General features: G+C 41.0%; 1 protein-coding gene across 8 annotated transcripts in view; it reads left to right on the top strand.

The window, feature by feature from the left end:
* Nucleotides 1-15934, top strand: part of BCOR (BCL6 corepressor) — an 85559-nt gene that overhangs the window by 46364 nt on the left and 23261 nt on the right. For 5 of the 8 annotated variants that reach the window (XM_081908936.1, XM_081908933.1, XM_081908934.1 and 2 more), the window contains exons 5-8: nucleotides 205-258; nucleotides 689-872; nucleotides 13216-13494; nucleotides 13827-14180. In XM_081908936.1, the coding sequence (XP_081765062.1) occupies nucleotides 205-258; nucleotides 689-872; nucleotides 13216-13494; nucleotides 13827-14180 (871 nt within the window). The remainder of the gene's footprint in view (nucleotides 1-204; nucleotides 259-688; nucleotides 873-13215; nucleotides 13495-13826; nucleotides 14181-15934) is intronic. The other 3 variants (XM_081908939.1, XM_081908938.1, XM_081908940.1) reach the window with 3 other exon arrangements.

The raw sequence follows: 15934 nt of genomic DNA, 5'->3' as shown, positions 1-15934 counted from the left end.
TAGCTTAAAGGAATAGAAGCTGTAGTGAATTTGACGTTGAATGATGGCAAGTATTGTAGGTTATTTTTTAGATTTGTGAAAGAATGAGTTAAGCCAAATTGTTTTGCGTTGTTAAAAAAAGAAAGAATTAGTTGATGCTTATAAAAATGGATGAAATTATCTAAAATTTAAATGATCCATTGAGTGCCCATTTTAATTACATAGATGGAAGGATTACAAGAGGACAGTATTTTATGTCTACCTGCTGCTTACTGTGAGGTCAGTTCTTCAAATTTTTATTACTAGAATCTTGCATAAACCTTTGAGTTAAAATTTCATTTCCAAGTACACAAAGGGAAGTTGTGGGCCATGGTCGTCTTTATTCATTGTACAGTTTATGTTTTGTTTCTTTGTTATACCTCTCAAAAGACAATGCTTTTTAATACACATATATAAATAAATATATATATATAGATAATGTTATTTACTTTTATATATGGAAGAACTGTATATTATTTGTGTATAGATACTACATGCCTTGCATATTGAACATATGGCATTTTAAAACTTTATATAGAATTGTGTGTATCTCAAAACTTTGGGTTTGAGCAGATATTTTCTTTTGGAAATACTTTTCATAGAAGGTAAGGTAAATGAAGTAGTTCTTATTGTGAGGTGTCTTTTTCCCCCATATCAATTCTCTTTCTAGCGTGCAATGATGCGCTTCTCAGAGTTGGAGATGAAAGAGAGAGAAGGCCACGTAGCAACCAAAGAGCCGGAGGTCTGCCGATTCAACCAGGCAGACTGGGAAAACTTGAAAGGAAATAATGAAAAGAAACCTAAGTCTGTCACTTTGGAAGATGCCATTGCCGGGCAAAATGACAATGACAGATGTAAGCAAAGTTTTATATGCCTTTTTGAAATTTCTGTGTGCCTCCTGTAGTCATTTAGAGCAAAACATGGCGATGCCATTACAGTGGTACCTCGGGTTACATACGCTTCAGGTTACAGGCTCCGCTAACCCAGAAATATTACCTTGGGTTAAGAACTTTGCTTCAGGATGAGAACAGAACACTTTGGCGGTGGTGCGGCAGCAGCAGGAGGCTCCATCAGCTAACGTGGTGCTTCAGGTTAAGGACAGTTTCAGGTTAAGAACAGACCTCCGGAACGAATTAAGTACTTAATCCGAGGTACTACTGTACGTAGAAAGCATTCAGCTCCAAAAAGCTGCTGCACAGTCATAGCAATACCTACTGGGTGATATACAACATTAGTCATAGAGTAGACCATTTGATAACAGTAGATGTCAGTGGGTCTTTTCTGAACATGACTAATGTTGCATATCGCCTACTAAGTTTCCCTTGACAAGAAGTGAAAACAAGTTTCTTTCATGTAAACATTTATCAACTGCAGCTCGTCGTTTGTGTAGCTTAAAAGTTGCGTCGGTCTTAGTGTGGGTTCTCTGTTGTCTTAAGCAGGGAGAAAGGAAGACAGGTAATGGGAGGGTTGAGTTAAGTCATATAATCAGAAAACCTTCCATTTAGTTATTTGAAGAGTGTGAACATTAACATTGTGTGTGTGTGTTGTTGCTTTTTTTGCAGAAAGCCACTGCAATGTGGTGATCTGTATTGTGTAGTAGAAGCCTGCCCTCTCCCTCCATATCAGCAAACTGTTCTGTGCACAAATTTTCCATTCATAGGCTTGTCAACTTCCATCAGACCAGTAAAGAATAAAACTATGCCATGAATCAACAGGGCCAGATGGTGTGGCAGCACCGAGGTTCTGAACTCCTGCCAGCACTGCTGCTTGTTGCTTACCAGGGTGATGTGGGAGCTGGGCAGTGGTGATGCCAACGCAGCCTGGCCATACTGGTGGAGCCAATCTAGTGCCCCAACAGCTGCCCATTATCTTTTAAAATTGGGGGTTGTTTGTTCTTGATTTGGGCTGTATTCTTCCCACCATTAGAATGGAAGAAGTGCCTGCTAATTTCTAGTGATTTCAGCAGCAGTAAGTGTGCAATGAACAAAAAGATTGGAGGGTTTGTCGCCTCAGTGTATCCAAACCTCTTCAGATGTGATAACCTATTACTTCTCCCTTCCCACAAACTTGCTAATAGAAAAATGGGTGTTCTTTAGAGTGTGTGTAACTTTGTGGGGGCTGGTCTGCCATGGCTGGTAAACTGAGTCAATAAGAGATGTTAATTACAAGTTGCTATCTCATAATGGGTTGGCCACAAATTCATATATTCATCTATAAAATCCAGATCTACAGGCAATGATTTGCGTGCTTCCAACTGACGTGCAACCTCGCATTGCGGTGACCTGAAAGTGCCTGGGGAAAGGAACGTAACCCCTGTGTAAACCAGTTGTTGGCTGTATTTGATAAACACTGTTAATCCAGCACAGAACAGGGTTGGGGTTGGGGAGCACTTGACTAGGCTAAGACTCTTGAAGAGAGTCTTCTCTTCTCAGCTATGCTCAGCTGAGTTCAGGTAGTTGAAGAAGGCATCCTAGGCTTCCTTCTGAACCTGGAGACCTGATGCCCCATTCTGCCTGCTCCTCCTCCTCCTTTTTGTGGCTTCCTTCAGTTTCAGTAAATGCTTGTGCTTCAGTGCATTCCCCATGAGCCCTGAAAACTCAAAAGTGCTGTTCAGTTAAAAGGAAAGCAGTTGCAGTCTGTCTATTCCCCCAGCTGATACAGTGGGTGGAGGGGCAATTCATACACATCCTCATCAAGCAGTAGGGTGAAGGGAAGAGCTGTCTTTTTGAAAGGCAGCTGGAGCCCAAGAAACTAATGGTGTGAAGAAGGAAGGGAAGGACAAACCAGGGTTTGAATGAAAGAAGGAAGGAGACAAAAAGGTCTCTGAACATGGAGGTTGATTGCGGGGGAGGCAAACATCTGTTTTGTGAAGGGAGCACCATGTTGCTGTGATCCTGCGGGTGCAGATGTGAGGACGAAGTCTGTTGGAATGGGTTATCTAGGAACACAATTCAGGTTATTTACTCCACTGCAACTGTTCTTGTATGCATGCAAGTGTCAAGCTTTATGTAAGATTGAGCGTAACTTGACACTTTACGTTATCCAGCAGTGGCATTTTTTTCTTCCAAGTTGACATTTACTCCCTGCTATGATGCCTCATTCTTCATGGCTTCATTGTTTCAAAGGCACTGAAATCTTTGGGATGTTGTTGTTACTAAAATTATTTATTATTATTGACAACACCAACAACATTTCAAAGATTTCAGTTGTTGCTATTATTATTATTATTATTTATTATTGGGTGGTTTTTTGTTTTTTGTTTAAAAAGGAGCGGCCAGAACAAAATCAGAGTGGAATTCAAACCCAATGAACACCAGGCAGTATAAACAGTTTTTACAGCCTGCCTAAAACTAGGGAGCGAGTGCCACACATAGGACGCCCCAATCTAGCCTCTCTTGAGGATGGAACGTACAACAGGGTCCCTGAAAATGAAAATGGGCATTGTATGTTTTCTGCTATTTTCATTTGCTTTTGCAAAAGGTGAGAGGGGTGGAGTAGCTGCACTTTTAGGTTTGCTGTGAACTAACAGGATTTTATCAGTTCTTTAAAATTTGCTGTATTTAGAACACCTGTGTGCAAGAAGCAAATAGTTGATACAATGGATTACACTATGTCTTGGAGCCAGATTACATATTGCTGTTGCCAGGGGATTGGCATCCTGTGGCAAGGTTTTCATTTCCTGCGGCTATTAGATTCAGCTGTACTCGCTGCATCAATCAGGGCCATCAGGAGAATCTTCCTGCTTCTGCTCCACGCAATTGGTGGCCATTGAAGGGGGAGGGGCAGGACAACTCACTACCTGATTATCTTGATGCACATAGTAAATACTATCAAATGTTATCTCTGCAGGGAGGCAAAGGTGCCATAGGGTTGTTGATCCCCACAGTGACTGCCCTATATAGCTCTGTTGTTAAGTTCCATGTAATGTGATTAACTTCAAGTTACTTTGACGTGGCAGTTTGTGATTTTTGTTTATGTGTGGACTGATAAGGTGTTTACAAAATAGGTTTTGTGCACATCACAGGGCTTAGCTTTGCAAAAAAGTTTCAACACACAAAGCCTGGAATCTTGTCAATTCTGTTCTGCTTAGGCGTTAGGGAATAGACATACGGTGGTACCTCAGAAGTTGAACAGAATCTGTTCCGGAAGTCCGTTCGACTTCCAATACGTTCAAAAAGCACGGCTTCCGATTGGCTGCAGGAAGCTCCTGCAGCCAACCGGAAGCCGCAGAAGCCACATTGGACATTCGGGTTCCAAAGAACATTTGCAAACCAGAACACTTACTTCTGGGTTTGTGGCGTTCGGGAGCCAAAACGTTTGACTCGCAAGGCGTTCGCGAACCAAGGTACGGCTGTATTGATTTCAGCAAAATGAAAAAATGAGACTACTGTAGACTAAGCTGTCTGAAGGTGGTAAAGGAAGGCTGATTGCATAAAGTATTTAAAAATTAATAAACATATTAAAACCAATGTGGTAGACGAGATGTTTAAAAGTGCATTTTTCTTTGATGTGGTGATGTCTATGGTTACTATGCCTGCAAAGCACGGAAAGTTTTCACAGCATTACTACAAAAGTTTGCCACGTCTATTCACTTTTTGCTCCTTGCAACAGCAGCTAGTAAAGACAGCTAAACAGAAAGCCTTTAGCGCTAGGTTTTTGGTACTTCAGGGCATTTTGAACCTAAGCACCTGACATTCATCATGCCAATTGGCATAAGTACCTGATGTGGTCAGAAAGTTTTCAGGTTCAGCTTTTCCCATGGAGAGTTGCTGTTATTCAGTTGATCAGTGTCTTACATCTAATGTTACCACGTTTATAGTCAGACTTGAGAGCCTTAAATCTGGATAACATTTTGATCTTTAGTAGCATAGCTGGGAGCTTAACAAAACACTGCAGTGTGAAGTATTCCTATTCAGGATTCCAGCCAGCCATGTCTCTCCCAAAGGTCTCCATTCTGCCTGTTCCCCAATTTTCTGCCCCTCGCCAGACTTTCATTGTTTTGTGGCCATTGAGCAAGCTCTGTCCTTGTTGGGCTGTTTTGGGTGGTTTTTCATTCCCTTCCTCCCCTGCCCCCTAAGCATTTTTGTTGTATGTCCACACACCTTGGGGCTTCCACAATCCTTTTGATACCTCCCTCTTGTGTGTGGATGGTGGTTCTTTTGGCTACATAAAGATGGGTCCTGAGAGTTCACTTTTCTTATGTACAATGTGACTTGGAAAAGGGGTTTACACATTCAACAGAATGGATTGTACACAGACTATAGTGAGGTGAGGTTTCCTTTTTGAAGGTTTTTCTATGTGTAAAAAGACCCTCAAATACAATGGTCTACAATTGGAAAACTATAGAGGCCAGTGAGATCCTTTCTCTCTACTAAGTTAGGGTTTTTCCCCCTGTGAGGTGCGGGCATTTACAAATGGTAACCTCACTTGCCATCTGAAGTGCTATATTATAGTCCACTTTACCACTTAATTCTGCTGCCTGTTACCTTCTGGACTGGTAGATTTCTTTGCTTTGCTTTTTTCGTTTATAGATCTGAGATTGGACAGAACGTTCTCAGGCCCTTATGGGAACTGTTAGCTGCCTCCTTTGGGACTCTTACATACCTATGGCAAACTTTTATTATTATTTAAAAAAAAAACAAGTTAAAAATAAAAAATCCTGGTAAAAAGCATCCTTTTCTCCACCTTTCCCCCCCAAATACCAGCAAAACAAAGTTAGATGTGATAGTAAAAGACTGAGTACTGGAGATTTTCCTTATCTCTGACCGAAGTGGAATTAGCTGAAGCCATGAAAGGCTTTGGCTTGTCTTAAGTTCTCCAAGGGAAGGTTCTTGCCAAAGCAGGAAGTCTGTGGAGAAGTAAGATGCCCCATTGGTTCTCAGTGCTGCTAATTACCTGAACACAGGTGGTCCTCCCCCCCCATTTGTGGGCCCACTCCATACATGCAGCCACATGAGTGATTAGTGAGCGGGGCGGGGAACCTATAAGGTCCAGGTGGTTTTTTAAAAACTCCATAGGAACCCTTTTTCAGTGCAGAGTTGTGCTGGCCGAGTAAACCCTTTGGGGAGCCACTTGCTCCAGCATCTTCCAACTAGGATTAGGTGATGCTAGAGGCCGGCCACTTGGCTCACTGCAGCGGACCTGAAATGGTGAGAGGGAAAGTCTAGGCTAGGAAGAGATTGCATGTTTGCAGGTAACTGTCTATACTTCCCTTCCTTACAGCAAGAGTAGTTGGGCTACTGTGAATTTATATGAGTGGAGTCTTTTGTGGTGTGCATATGGAACTGCCACACTCAGGCAGAGTCTCATTCAAGCAAGCAAAATGCTGGGGAGGTCGAAGCATCTGCCTGCTCAAGTGCAGCCTAGAACATTCCTAATATAGAGGAAGAAAGGCTGTAACACCTGCCGGCAGTCTGAGTCAAGTTTCTGCAATGCCCAACTCCTAGGTCTGGTTGCTAAATTTAAATGGTCTGAATAAAAGCAGTGGCTCTCATAGGATTGGTCAAAGTATTAATTTCTGTTTTCTAGATTCATCCTTAATAATCAGCTAATTATTTTCATTCTCATAAGTGCGCTCTGAATGTTTTTTTCTGGTGCAGTGGTGCAAAACAAATTACATTGTGCTGCCTGCAGACAGATTGGTGCAAATTTATTTCATTTTAAATAATTTTTATCCATGCATCCACATGTACTGAAGCAGACTTAGAACTGAGGCACAGAGAGAAAGTTCCCTAAAACCAATGATTCATCTGACCTCCAGGCTATTTCCACTGCATTTGAAAATGCGTCGCAATTCTCTATCAGTGAATTGCATAATTTTTTGGGGGGCGGTGGTAGAGGGCCAAACGGTGCCAGGTACATGCAACCTGAAAATGCGAAAACCGAAATGAGAGGCAAGCGAAAACCGAAATGAGAGGTATTCTTTTTTCCAGGGAGTTTAAAAATCAGGAGGAACGGGAAGAGCCATAGCAAAAACTGCTTTGTTGCCAAGGAGACTTATAAACGTTGCTATGGAGAGCTTCTTTGCCACAAATGTGATAAATTATGGGATGTGTTCAGCAGAGGAATGATTTAAGCAGCCTGGTATATGGATCCATTTGAAATGGGCATGGTGGCTTAATAGTGCTAAAAGGAAGTGTCATTCGTTCTTTGTGAAATACTATAATTTTTAGGCATTCTGACCCTTTTTAAGGCTTTAGCTGCTGCAGCATGACCACTGTTCTGCACCAAAGAAACCTAAAGTGGGACAACTAGTGGAACAATGAATCTTCCCCGCAGGCCATGTAGCAAAAGCAGTGAGATCCATAACCCTTTTCCTATTTGTTTTAGAAAGTAGAGGGCTGAAGTTTAGGATGATTCCTAAACTACCTGTCTGCTGCAAGAAATAAATTAACCAATTAAAAAGCTCTTGCAAGCACCAAGTACTCATTTGCAGAGGAAGCTCTGGCTGGGTCTCTGCATGATTCACTGCTGTGGACTTGCCTCCTTCCAATCAGCCTCTGCTGATTGGCAAGTGATCCTCTTGCATCTCTGCTTCAGATGTCATTGGATCTTTCAATCATTCCTCATGCAGAAATTCAGCAGCATTACTCAAGCTCAAGAGGAGGCTACCAACTGCATCTTTGCAAGAGTTGCTGCTCTAAGCTGGCCCTTCTGGTCAAGAAGCACCCCTGGATTCATGACCCTGTTGAGACAAAGGCATAGTTTCCAGTGAGGGGGATAATTGTTACTCCTGCCTTCAACCTCTAAAGAAGTAAACATTTTTCAGGTGTAAGGGTGATGTATATCAACCTTAATTCAGGAGATAAGTGTCGTTTAACTACCAGAATGTAAGAAAACATTGGAGTAGATGATTTTAAAATGCACTTGTTGTTTAAAATGAATTTATGAACAGTGGGTATAATGTACGACAAGCAGAAGAGAAATGCTTATATCTGTCAGGCTGTTAGGAATTATATTGAGAATGAATCCGTAGCATGTTGGAGATATCTGGGTTCCTCAAACCAAACTTCTTTATTTTTAAGCCAAGAATTTAGGAGATTTGGGTAAGTGGGTGGGGACTAAATTATGATCTCTACATTTGACATTGTGCTTCTGATATTTTCCATTTATTCTACAATAAGTTCAACCTGTCTAGGAATATTTTTCCAGGGCTGTCCTTCTCTTTCTGCTGCTTTATAAGGTTCATTTCTGCTGCTTTATAAGGTTCACAACAGAAGTTGTTCATTCTTTTGGGAGGAACAGACTAATTCAGTGCTTCTCCATTGCTCTGACAGATACTTTTCATTTGTCTCATTTTGGGAAGATCAAGGCCATTTTGGGGAGATTGCTCAGAATGAACAAGACTGTTAAGCACAATGAAAATGCAAAGTGACAAACATTTATTTGTCTTGCATGTTTGCCAGTGATAAAAAAGCCAAATCCATGATTTGTTGTGGAGGGAGAAATAAACAAAGGTGGAAACATCATGCATGTGGCAGAAGTATAGGATAGCTGATAGTTTGTATTCTTTCATGTAGGGCTCGGAATAGGGATGTATTACTCTGTCAATTTCGACTTCTTGTTTTTCCAATCTTAAATTCTGTTTGGCCAATTTCTGTTGTCATTCATGTGTGGTTTTTTTAATTTGCAAGAAATAAGTTATCTTAGTATACATATTTTTTGCAAGCACTTTCCCCATAGGTAATACATTTTTAATGTTATCTTCACTAACGTAAGCATTTTTGTTTGTGCTTTCTCAATACACATTTTTGTATGCATATTTTGGTTGGAGAGCTGCACTGTAAAATTCAGAAAAGCATGAAATTTGATGAGTAGTTGTGCTTTGGTTTTCATATGGATTCAGGAAGTGAAAATTAGTTTCAAACCAAACAAATTTCTCCCCTATCCCTAGACCTGGGTAATATATTTATTATACCCATTTGATAGATAAGACGTGAGTTTCAGTGCATACTCTGAAGTAAACCCAATTGAGTTCAATGGGGCTTACTTCTAGGTAAGTGTCATAGGATTGCAGTTGGGGTCCTGTTTCTTTCCAGTGTAGGCAAGAGTGCATGTGAATGGTGTATAGTCCTAGGGTATTTACTCTGGTGTAAGTTTCCCTGAGAAGTAACTTCCATTAAATTCAGACCCATAGGAATGTAGTCTAAGTTGGGCTTAGCTGTGACTAACATAGGCTGGCTTTTGCCAATTGTGATATACTTTTGGATGAGGACACTGGATAATTTTAGAGTCTGGGTGGTCTAATAACATTAGAAGAACTAAAGAAGTTCCCTGGATCAGAACTAAACTGAAGAAAGGAAACGTGTCTGCTACCATGTTTGAAGAAGATAAACGACTTCATTTTTATAATGAAGTGAACTTGCTTGTTTCCTGTTCACATATACTTTAAAGGTAAAGGTAAAGGTACCCATGGCCATTAGGTCCAGTCGTGAACGACTCTGGGGTTGCGGCGCTTATCTCGCTCTATAAGCCAAGGGAACTGGTGTTTGTCCGCAGACAGCTTCCGGGTCATGTGGCCAGCATGACTAAGCTGCTTCTGGCGAAACTAGAGCAGCACATGGAAACACTGTTTATCTTCCTGCCGGAGTGGTACCTATTTATCTACTTGCACTTTGACGTGCTTTTGACGTGCTAGGTTGGCAGGAGCAGGGAGTGAACAACGGGAGCTCACCCTGTCGTGGGGATTCAAACCACTGACCTTCTGATTGGCTAGCTCTAGGCTCTGTGGTTTAGACCACAGCGCCACCCGCGTCCCCTTCACGTATACTTAGGCAAAGTTAAAAATTATTTGCTGCTCCAAGTATGATAAGTGTACTCTGGGCAACAAACAGTCCTTGAAGTAGACTATTTTCATTCTTGCTGTGGAATGCAAGGTCGTATTTTAGTTTCTGTGTTATCATGGTTGGACTGAAGCTGGAAAATGCATGCAATTTGTGGTGGTAGATTTGGAATGCAAGAAAGACCTGAAATGGCCTTATCCTGAGGAGTTGTAAGGAAAGTTACATAAAACACACACATGCAGCAGATGGTTACTTGACTTCACCATCTCTGTAAATTCAGGGTCTCCTTTTTGCCTGATTTTTAGATGTAGGGAATTCCCAGATTGTTAAAGGAGGGAAATGACCTTGTTTTATGCTGATATTCCTGTGTGCTTTCTTATCTGTAAGAAGAACTGTTTTTGATTTAAAGCTCCCTCCCTCCCCAAACAGATTCTCAGTAGGTAGCAAACTGGTACGGAATGCTAATAAAAAAGTTTAGTGAAGTCATCTTCTATCAGGCTCTTGTGGTAGAACAGAAACTTCCCCCCTATATTTGGCTTCTTAGCTGTTGGACTTATCAGTCAGTTGGGTTTTGTTTTGTTTTTAGCCCTGTTTCAATTTCATATAGAGATTGGTTTGTTGACCAAATCCCTGTGTGTATCCCTCCCCCCTCCCTCTGGGCCCTTCTGTTACTGCTGATTCTGAACTGCAAGTGTAGCACACATGTGGGCATAATGTGTTTTTAAAAAATCCACTGTTGATAGAATGAGGGTTAGGGGTTGGTCCAAACACCTGGACTTGTTTTAGAAACTGGACTTAGGATTTGGGTTAGAGATGTGAATCAGCCTAAATGAGAAGGTGGTTGCATGTTATGGTAGAGAACCTATTCAGCAGATTTTTGTTACGGTTCAGGTCAAAAACAGGTTAACAGCCTGGAGTGGAATCCATCTGAGGTCCACTGGAGCTCTTGTTATTCAAGGCCCATTGGAACTAATGATGGTTATATGGGAGCTGTGCTTGATGGTTGTATGCCTTTGTGTTTCGTTTAAATGCTTTGTTTAAATGGTTGGTGCATTGGTTTAAGCCCGGTTTGCAAAATTCTTATGTAACTATGAATTAATACTCCAGAGCATGGGCAGGTAAACTAAGGCCCGGGGGCCGGATCCGGCCCAATCGCCTTCTAAATCCAGCCCACGGACAGTCCAGGAATCAGTGTGTTTTTACCTGAGTAGAATGTGTCCTTTTATTTAAAATGCATCTCTGGGTTATTTGTGGGGTATAGGAATTCGTTCATCCTGCCCCCAAATATAGCCCACCCTCCCACAAGGTCTGAGGGACAGTGGACCCTGCTTCCTGCTGAAAAAGTTTGCTGACCCCTGCTCTAGTCATATTCCAGGTTTACTTATAATCTTCAAAACATGGACTTTTCTCTGGGCTAGCAACATCCCAATCCTCTAAATATTTGCAAGAAGCTTGCTAGTATTCACTAATGAAGCTTTGTACAAAATTAGAGCAAATGCTTTCTTCCAGCATCCAGTCAATAGAACATCGAATAATAAAGACTATGAAATGCCACCAGTCAAGTCTTTATACCAGAGGAAAAATAAGTTGTAGTATTTTCCTTCTTTCCAAGTTTGCAAATCCAAACGTTTTGTAGATTTGATCCAGTGTTGTGTGCTGTGCCCTGCTCATCATTTTTTAATGCAAACAAATTTTTATACCTCATTTTCTTCATTATCTGTAAGAGATCATATATTTCAGCAAAATCACACATGCTAAAAAAAAAGAAGTTTCATTTTGTGTGTCTTCTTGAGATATACACCCCCTTAAAAAAAAAAAGATCTCACACTAAGAACCGCCTAGAACTGTGTTAAGGGAAACACCTGTTTAGATTGCTGGTCATCATGAGTTCATCAAAGCTAATGTTTGGAGCATGATGTTGTTCTCTTCACCCTATAATCTCAATACATGTTGAACCTTTCCTATAAACCAGTCCCAGGCAAAACTTGTTTCAATGTAACTAAAAATATTATGATAGGAGGGTAACCTAGTCCTATTAATCTGCTGTCAGTTTTATCTGCATGTAAATCTAACTCATAATAATAGCAACAACACTAAATATTGTGTAGATTCTTGTGCTTTGACATCATCAAGTTTCAATGTAAACGAGCTGCTCCTGCAAATTGGCTCAGTTTAACCCTCACTGTTTTATAATCTTCCTTTGCTGGGTTTCAAAACTCATTTCAGTCTGCTTTTTGAAGTAGCAGGTGTCAGGCAAACTTTTAAGATGGGGCTGATGGAAGGAGAAGATAAGGCAGGCAGCAAAATGGAAGAGGAGGAAGTTAAGCGGGTGATAAGATTGATGGGATAAATTAGAGGAGGAATGTGCGGGAGGGTGGGAACAAAGGAGACCAGAGGCAGATACATGGAAGAGGGCTCCGGCTGCATCCTTTAAAAAAGCCCTTATCTACAGAGAAAGATAATGTGGGAAGGGCAAAGAAGCTTTAACAGGATTGCACAGGGGGGAAAAAGTTTTTAAATTTTAAAAATTTCAGGTTCAAGGCGTGGGATCCTTCTTATGCATTGCTGATATACAACTTTGATTTATTTAGGTCTAGTTCAGAAATGTTTGTCTGTTGGTTGAAGACTGTGGTTTTTGTTATATTGTATATATCCTTGACTAAGGTTAAGCATAACCTTGAGGATACAAAATGTCAGCCAGGTTTTCAAGGCCTGCTGCAAAAAAGGAAGAAAGTTGTAGATTTTTTGAAGACGAGTGGCATTGCAATATGTTAACTGCACTACTAAATCCCCGAATACGTGGATACTGGTGGTGTCATAGGTCAGAGAGGGCCACCTTCAGCGTCAGTCTAATTTCATGCAGGTTGCAGGGGCGGGAAGCAGAGAGAGTGAGCAAATCGGATTGGCCCTTCTCACTTTTCACTCTGGCCCTCAGTATGTTGCCCCTGATTAATTACTCTCTAGGGAACGTGACTCTCAACAGAAAAGGGTTTCCCATCCCTGCAATAAGTGTTTCCAGCAGTTCAGGTTATGGTGTATCGTCACACTCTGTAGTCTTTCATTCCCTGGGTTTGCAAATTTGACTTGGAGCCGCTAGAATTAATTCATGACAACTGGTTATTTTGCATCATGAGAAAAATCAATATTTTGCACCATACCTTCTTTTCCTAGTGAAATACCAGCAATATTAGTGTACTGTATGTCTAGTTTTCCTATTGGTCCTTGATGTAATAATATTCATTTTTACCAAAATCCATAGTTGTGTCTAAACTTTTTCATCTACTTTGTAAATTCTCTTTACAAGCACGCACTTGGTGCTACAATTGCTCTGAAGAGATGGAAGCAATTGCGCGAGATGCTCGTTGAGTTAGTGATGTGGTAACCCTTTTTGTTTTTTGTTTTGTTTTAAATGAAGGTGATTTTCACAATACAGAGAGCACCCAGGACCACGGTTTTGAAGTTCCTGAGGAGAAAGTTCCTCCAGCAGACAGTTGTGTGGAGAGACTTACTGTATATGAAAAGGCCAGCGACCAGTCCGCAGAAGATGTCAACCAGGCCCTGTGCCCCCACCAGGACAGGAAGCGTAAACATTCTGGTGAGAAAATGCAGAACGATGGAAGCCTTAAAGAAAACTTTGTAGAGGAACAGGAAGATGAATTTGCATCAAAAGCAAAAAAGAGGAAGAACTCCAAAGGTAACCCGGCCAAGTTGGTCACTCTTTAAGGCATGGCTTGTGAAGTGAACACTCTTTGGATTAACCTATGTCCATTTATGACCTGTGTTGTGCCAATCCCAAATCCTCGCCTGAATTATGTTTGGGTACCTACAAGGTACAAGAATAGTCATTGGACAACGTAATCTTTGGCCAATGCAAATTGCTGTAGTGCATGCAAACCCCTCCTGAGCTAATCTTTTAAAAATGCATAGTGTGGTGGTGAAGCTGAAACAATCTGCCCCACAAGTGAACTATAGCTTTTGTTTCAAGTTGAGGGCCTTTTGATTAATTTTTAGTTATTTTTCCATTAGATGACTGGCCTGAGAGGGAAATGACAAACAATTCCTCTAACCACTTAGAAGAGCCCAATTGTAATGAGGTGACCAACCTGAAGGTGTGCATTGAATTAACAGGGCTCCATCCCAAAAAGCAGCGTCACCTGCAGCATCTTAGGGAACTGTGGGAGCAGCAGGTGTCACCAGAGAGATCCCCACCCGGCAAGTTGGGCCGGCAAAGCAGGAAAGATTTAGCTGAGGCTGTTCAGCCAGAGGCCACTGCAAAGGTCAAAGACTGCACAGAAGAAAGGCACACCAAGAAAAGGTCAGAGGTCAAAAGCAATAGAAGTTGGTCTGAAGAGTCCCTCAAAACAAGTGACAATGAACAAGGTATGCAGAGATTACTAGGGACATCTAGCATTACTTAGTGACGCATGCTGCCACCAGTGCTAAGAAGCTGTCGGTAGTTTTTTGGGTAGAAGTTTTATATTATATTATATATATAATATAAAATTTTACTATGATCATATAAAGGACTTAAAGTGCCACTATTAAACCACTTATGCTTGTTTTGCCAAATCTGTAGTGTGTGGTGCTAATTGTGTTTTAATGCCACATCCTAGATGTGTGTGCTGTCTGTGTCGTGTGATTCCCTCCCCGCTTCAAATTGGGGGTGTGGGGGGGGAGAGAATACCAAAAACCTAAAATATTTTTGTCTGTAGGTTCTTTTTGGTCATTTTTGCTTTTTGATATTCTTAACAGTTTTTGACTTCATAACAGTCCCCCCTTCATCTTTACCAGTCAGGAATGATTTTGATTTCATAACAATTTTTGACACGTATGAATGAGTGTAGATTAAGGAAGACAGTATGAAGAGTACTGCGTCTTTTAACCACTTGTGGGAATTCACTGCTCCATTAGGTTTGAACTTCTGAGTTAATTTTTTCCTGCTCTGGAAAGCTGGAGGGAAGAAAGTGGTCTCCTTGTGTTCCATTCTTTTTATGCCAGGAAAGGTGCACAGGTGTCTTTTCCCAAATCTTTTCCACTTTGTGGTTAAATGCAGACTAGCTGAATTCTTCTACCTAGCCTGCTTTACCACTTCTTTCTTCTCTTTCCTAATTAGTCGTCGTCAGTTTTGTCCATACTGCATCTTCTACACATAGATTGTACTGAAAACCAGTTCACAGGAAATAAAATGACAATTTAAATATAATGACAAGCAATGTAGCTGTCATACACAATAAAAATCTATAGAAACCTACTATAACATTGGAATATAAGATTTCATCTCCAACTGGGAGCAGGTCTTTAGGAAAGAGCTTCGGAGGGTCAAATTATATGTTATGTTAAATTATTGTTTAACCCTTTCTCCTTGCACTGTTGTTCTGACTAATATCACTCCTCAGAGCTGCTATAGGTACCAACAGCAGGTTCCTTGTAAGAGCAAATAGCAGCTGGAGGAGGGAGGGATTTTAATCAGGACCGTGGTGCAGGGGGAAAGGGTCAATGCCCTTCCCATGTGCTGTGCTCCAGATTGCAGCTGCTGTGTGTTAAAATCAAAACAAAACCTGAAACATATCAAATCAAATCATGCATTTAATGTAACACATAGTTTGGCCTCTACCATTTCAGACCGTGATAGGCAGAGTTTTGGTTTTTTGTTTTTATATGGGAGAACATTCTGCTATTGAGAGCAGAGATCTGAATTGTTGAATGTTCTCCTATACAAAAAGATTCCCTGCGCCCGTAAAGCAATCATATGCAAAATGAGCCTTCTTTGCAACATGCTAGTTTTCCAGGTATGGGGATATTTATTTATTTTTGGAACAGAGGAACATTGAAGTGCAAGCCCCTATTTCCTGCCTGAAAAGTCCAGCCACAAGTTTCACCCTGGTGAAAACTAGGCCTAAGTCTACAACAGCTAGAGGATTCACCACTTTCTTACATGTTTTTTTAAAAGTTTTTTTAAGACGAGAGAGAATCCTTCATTAGATAGACAGATCAGACTCATGAGTCAAGCCCTTGGTTTCTATTCCATTCATACATTGCTTGATCTTACAGAAACAGAATTTAAGAAACCTTGATCTGATGCACTGTGAATTCAGATACTGCTCTTACTCTAAAACCACAGCTAGTCATTCATT

Source organism: Podarcis melisellensis, assembly GCF_964234715.1.
Source record: "Podarcis melisellensis genome assembly, chromosome: 4".
NCBI classification, from domain to species: domain Eukaryota; kingdom Metazoa; phylum Chordata; class Lepidosauria; order Squamata; family Lacertidae; genus Podarcis; species Podarcis melisellensis.
Note: the sequence above shows the minus strand (reverse complement) of the source record. Positions and strands in the feature narration are given on the sequence as shown.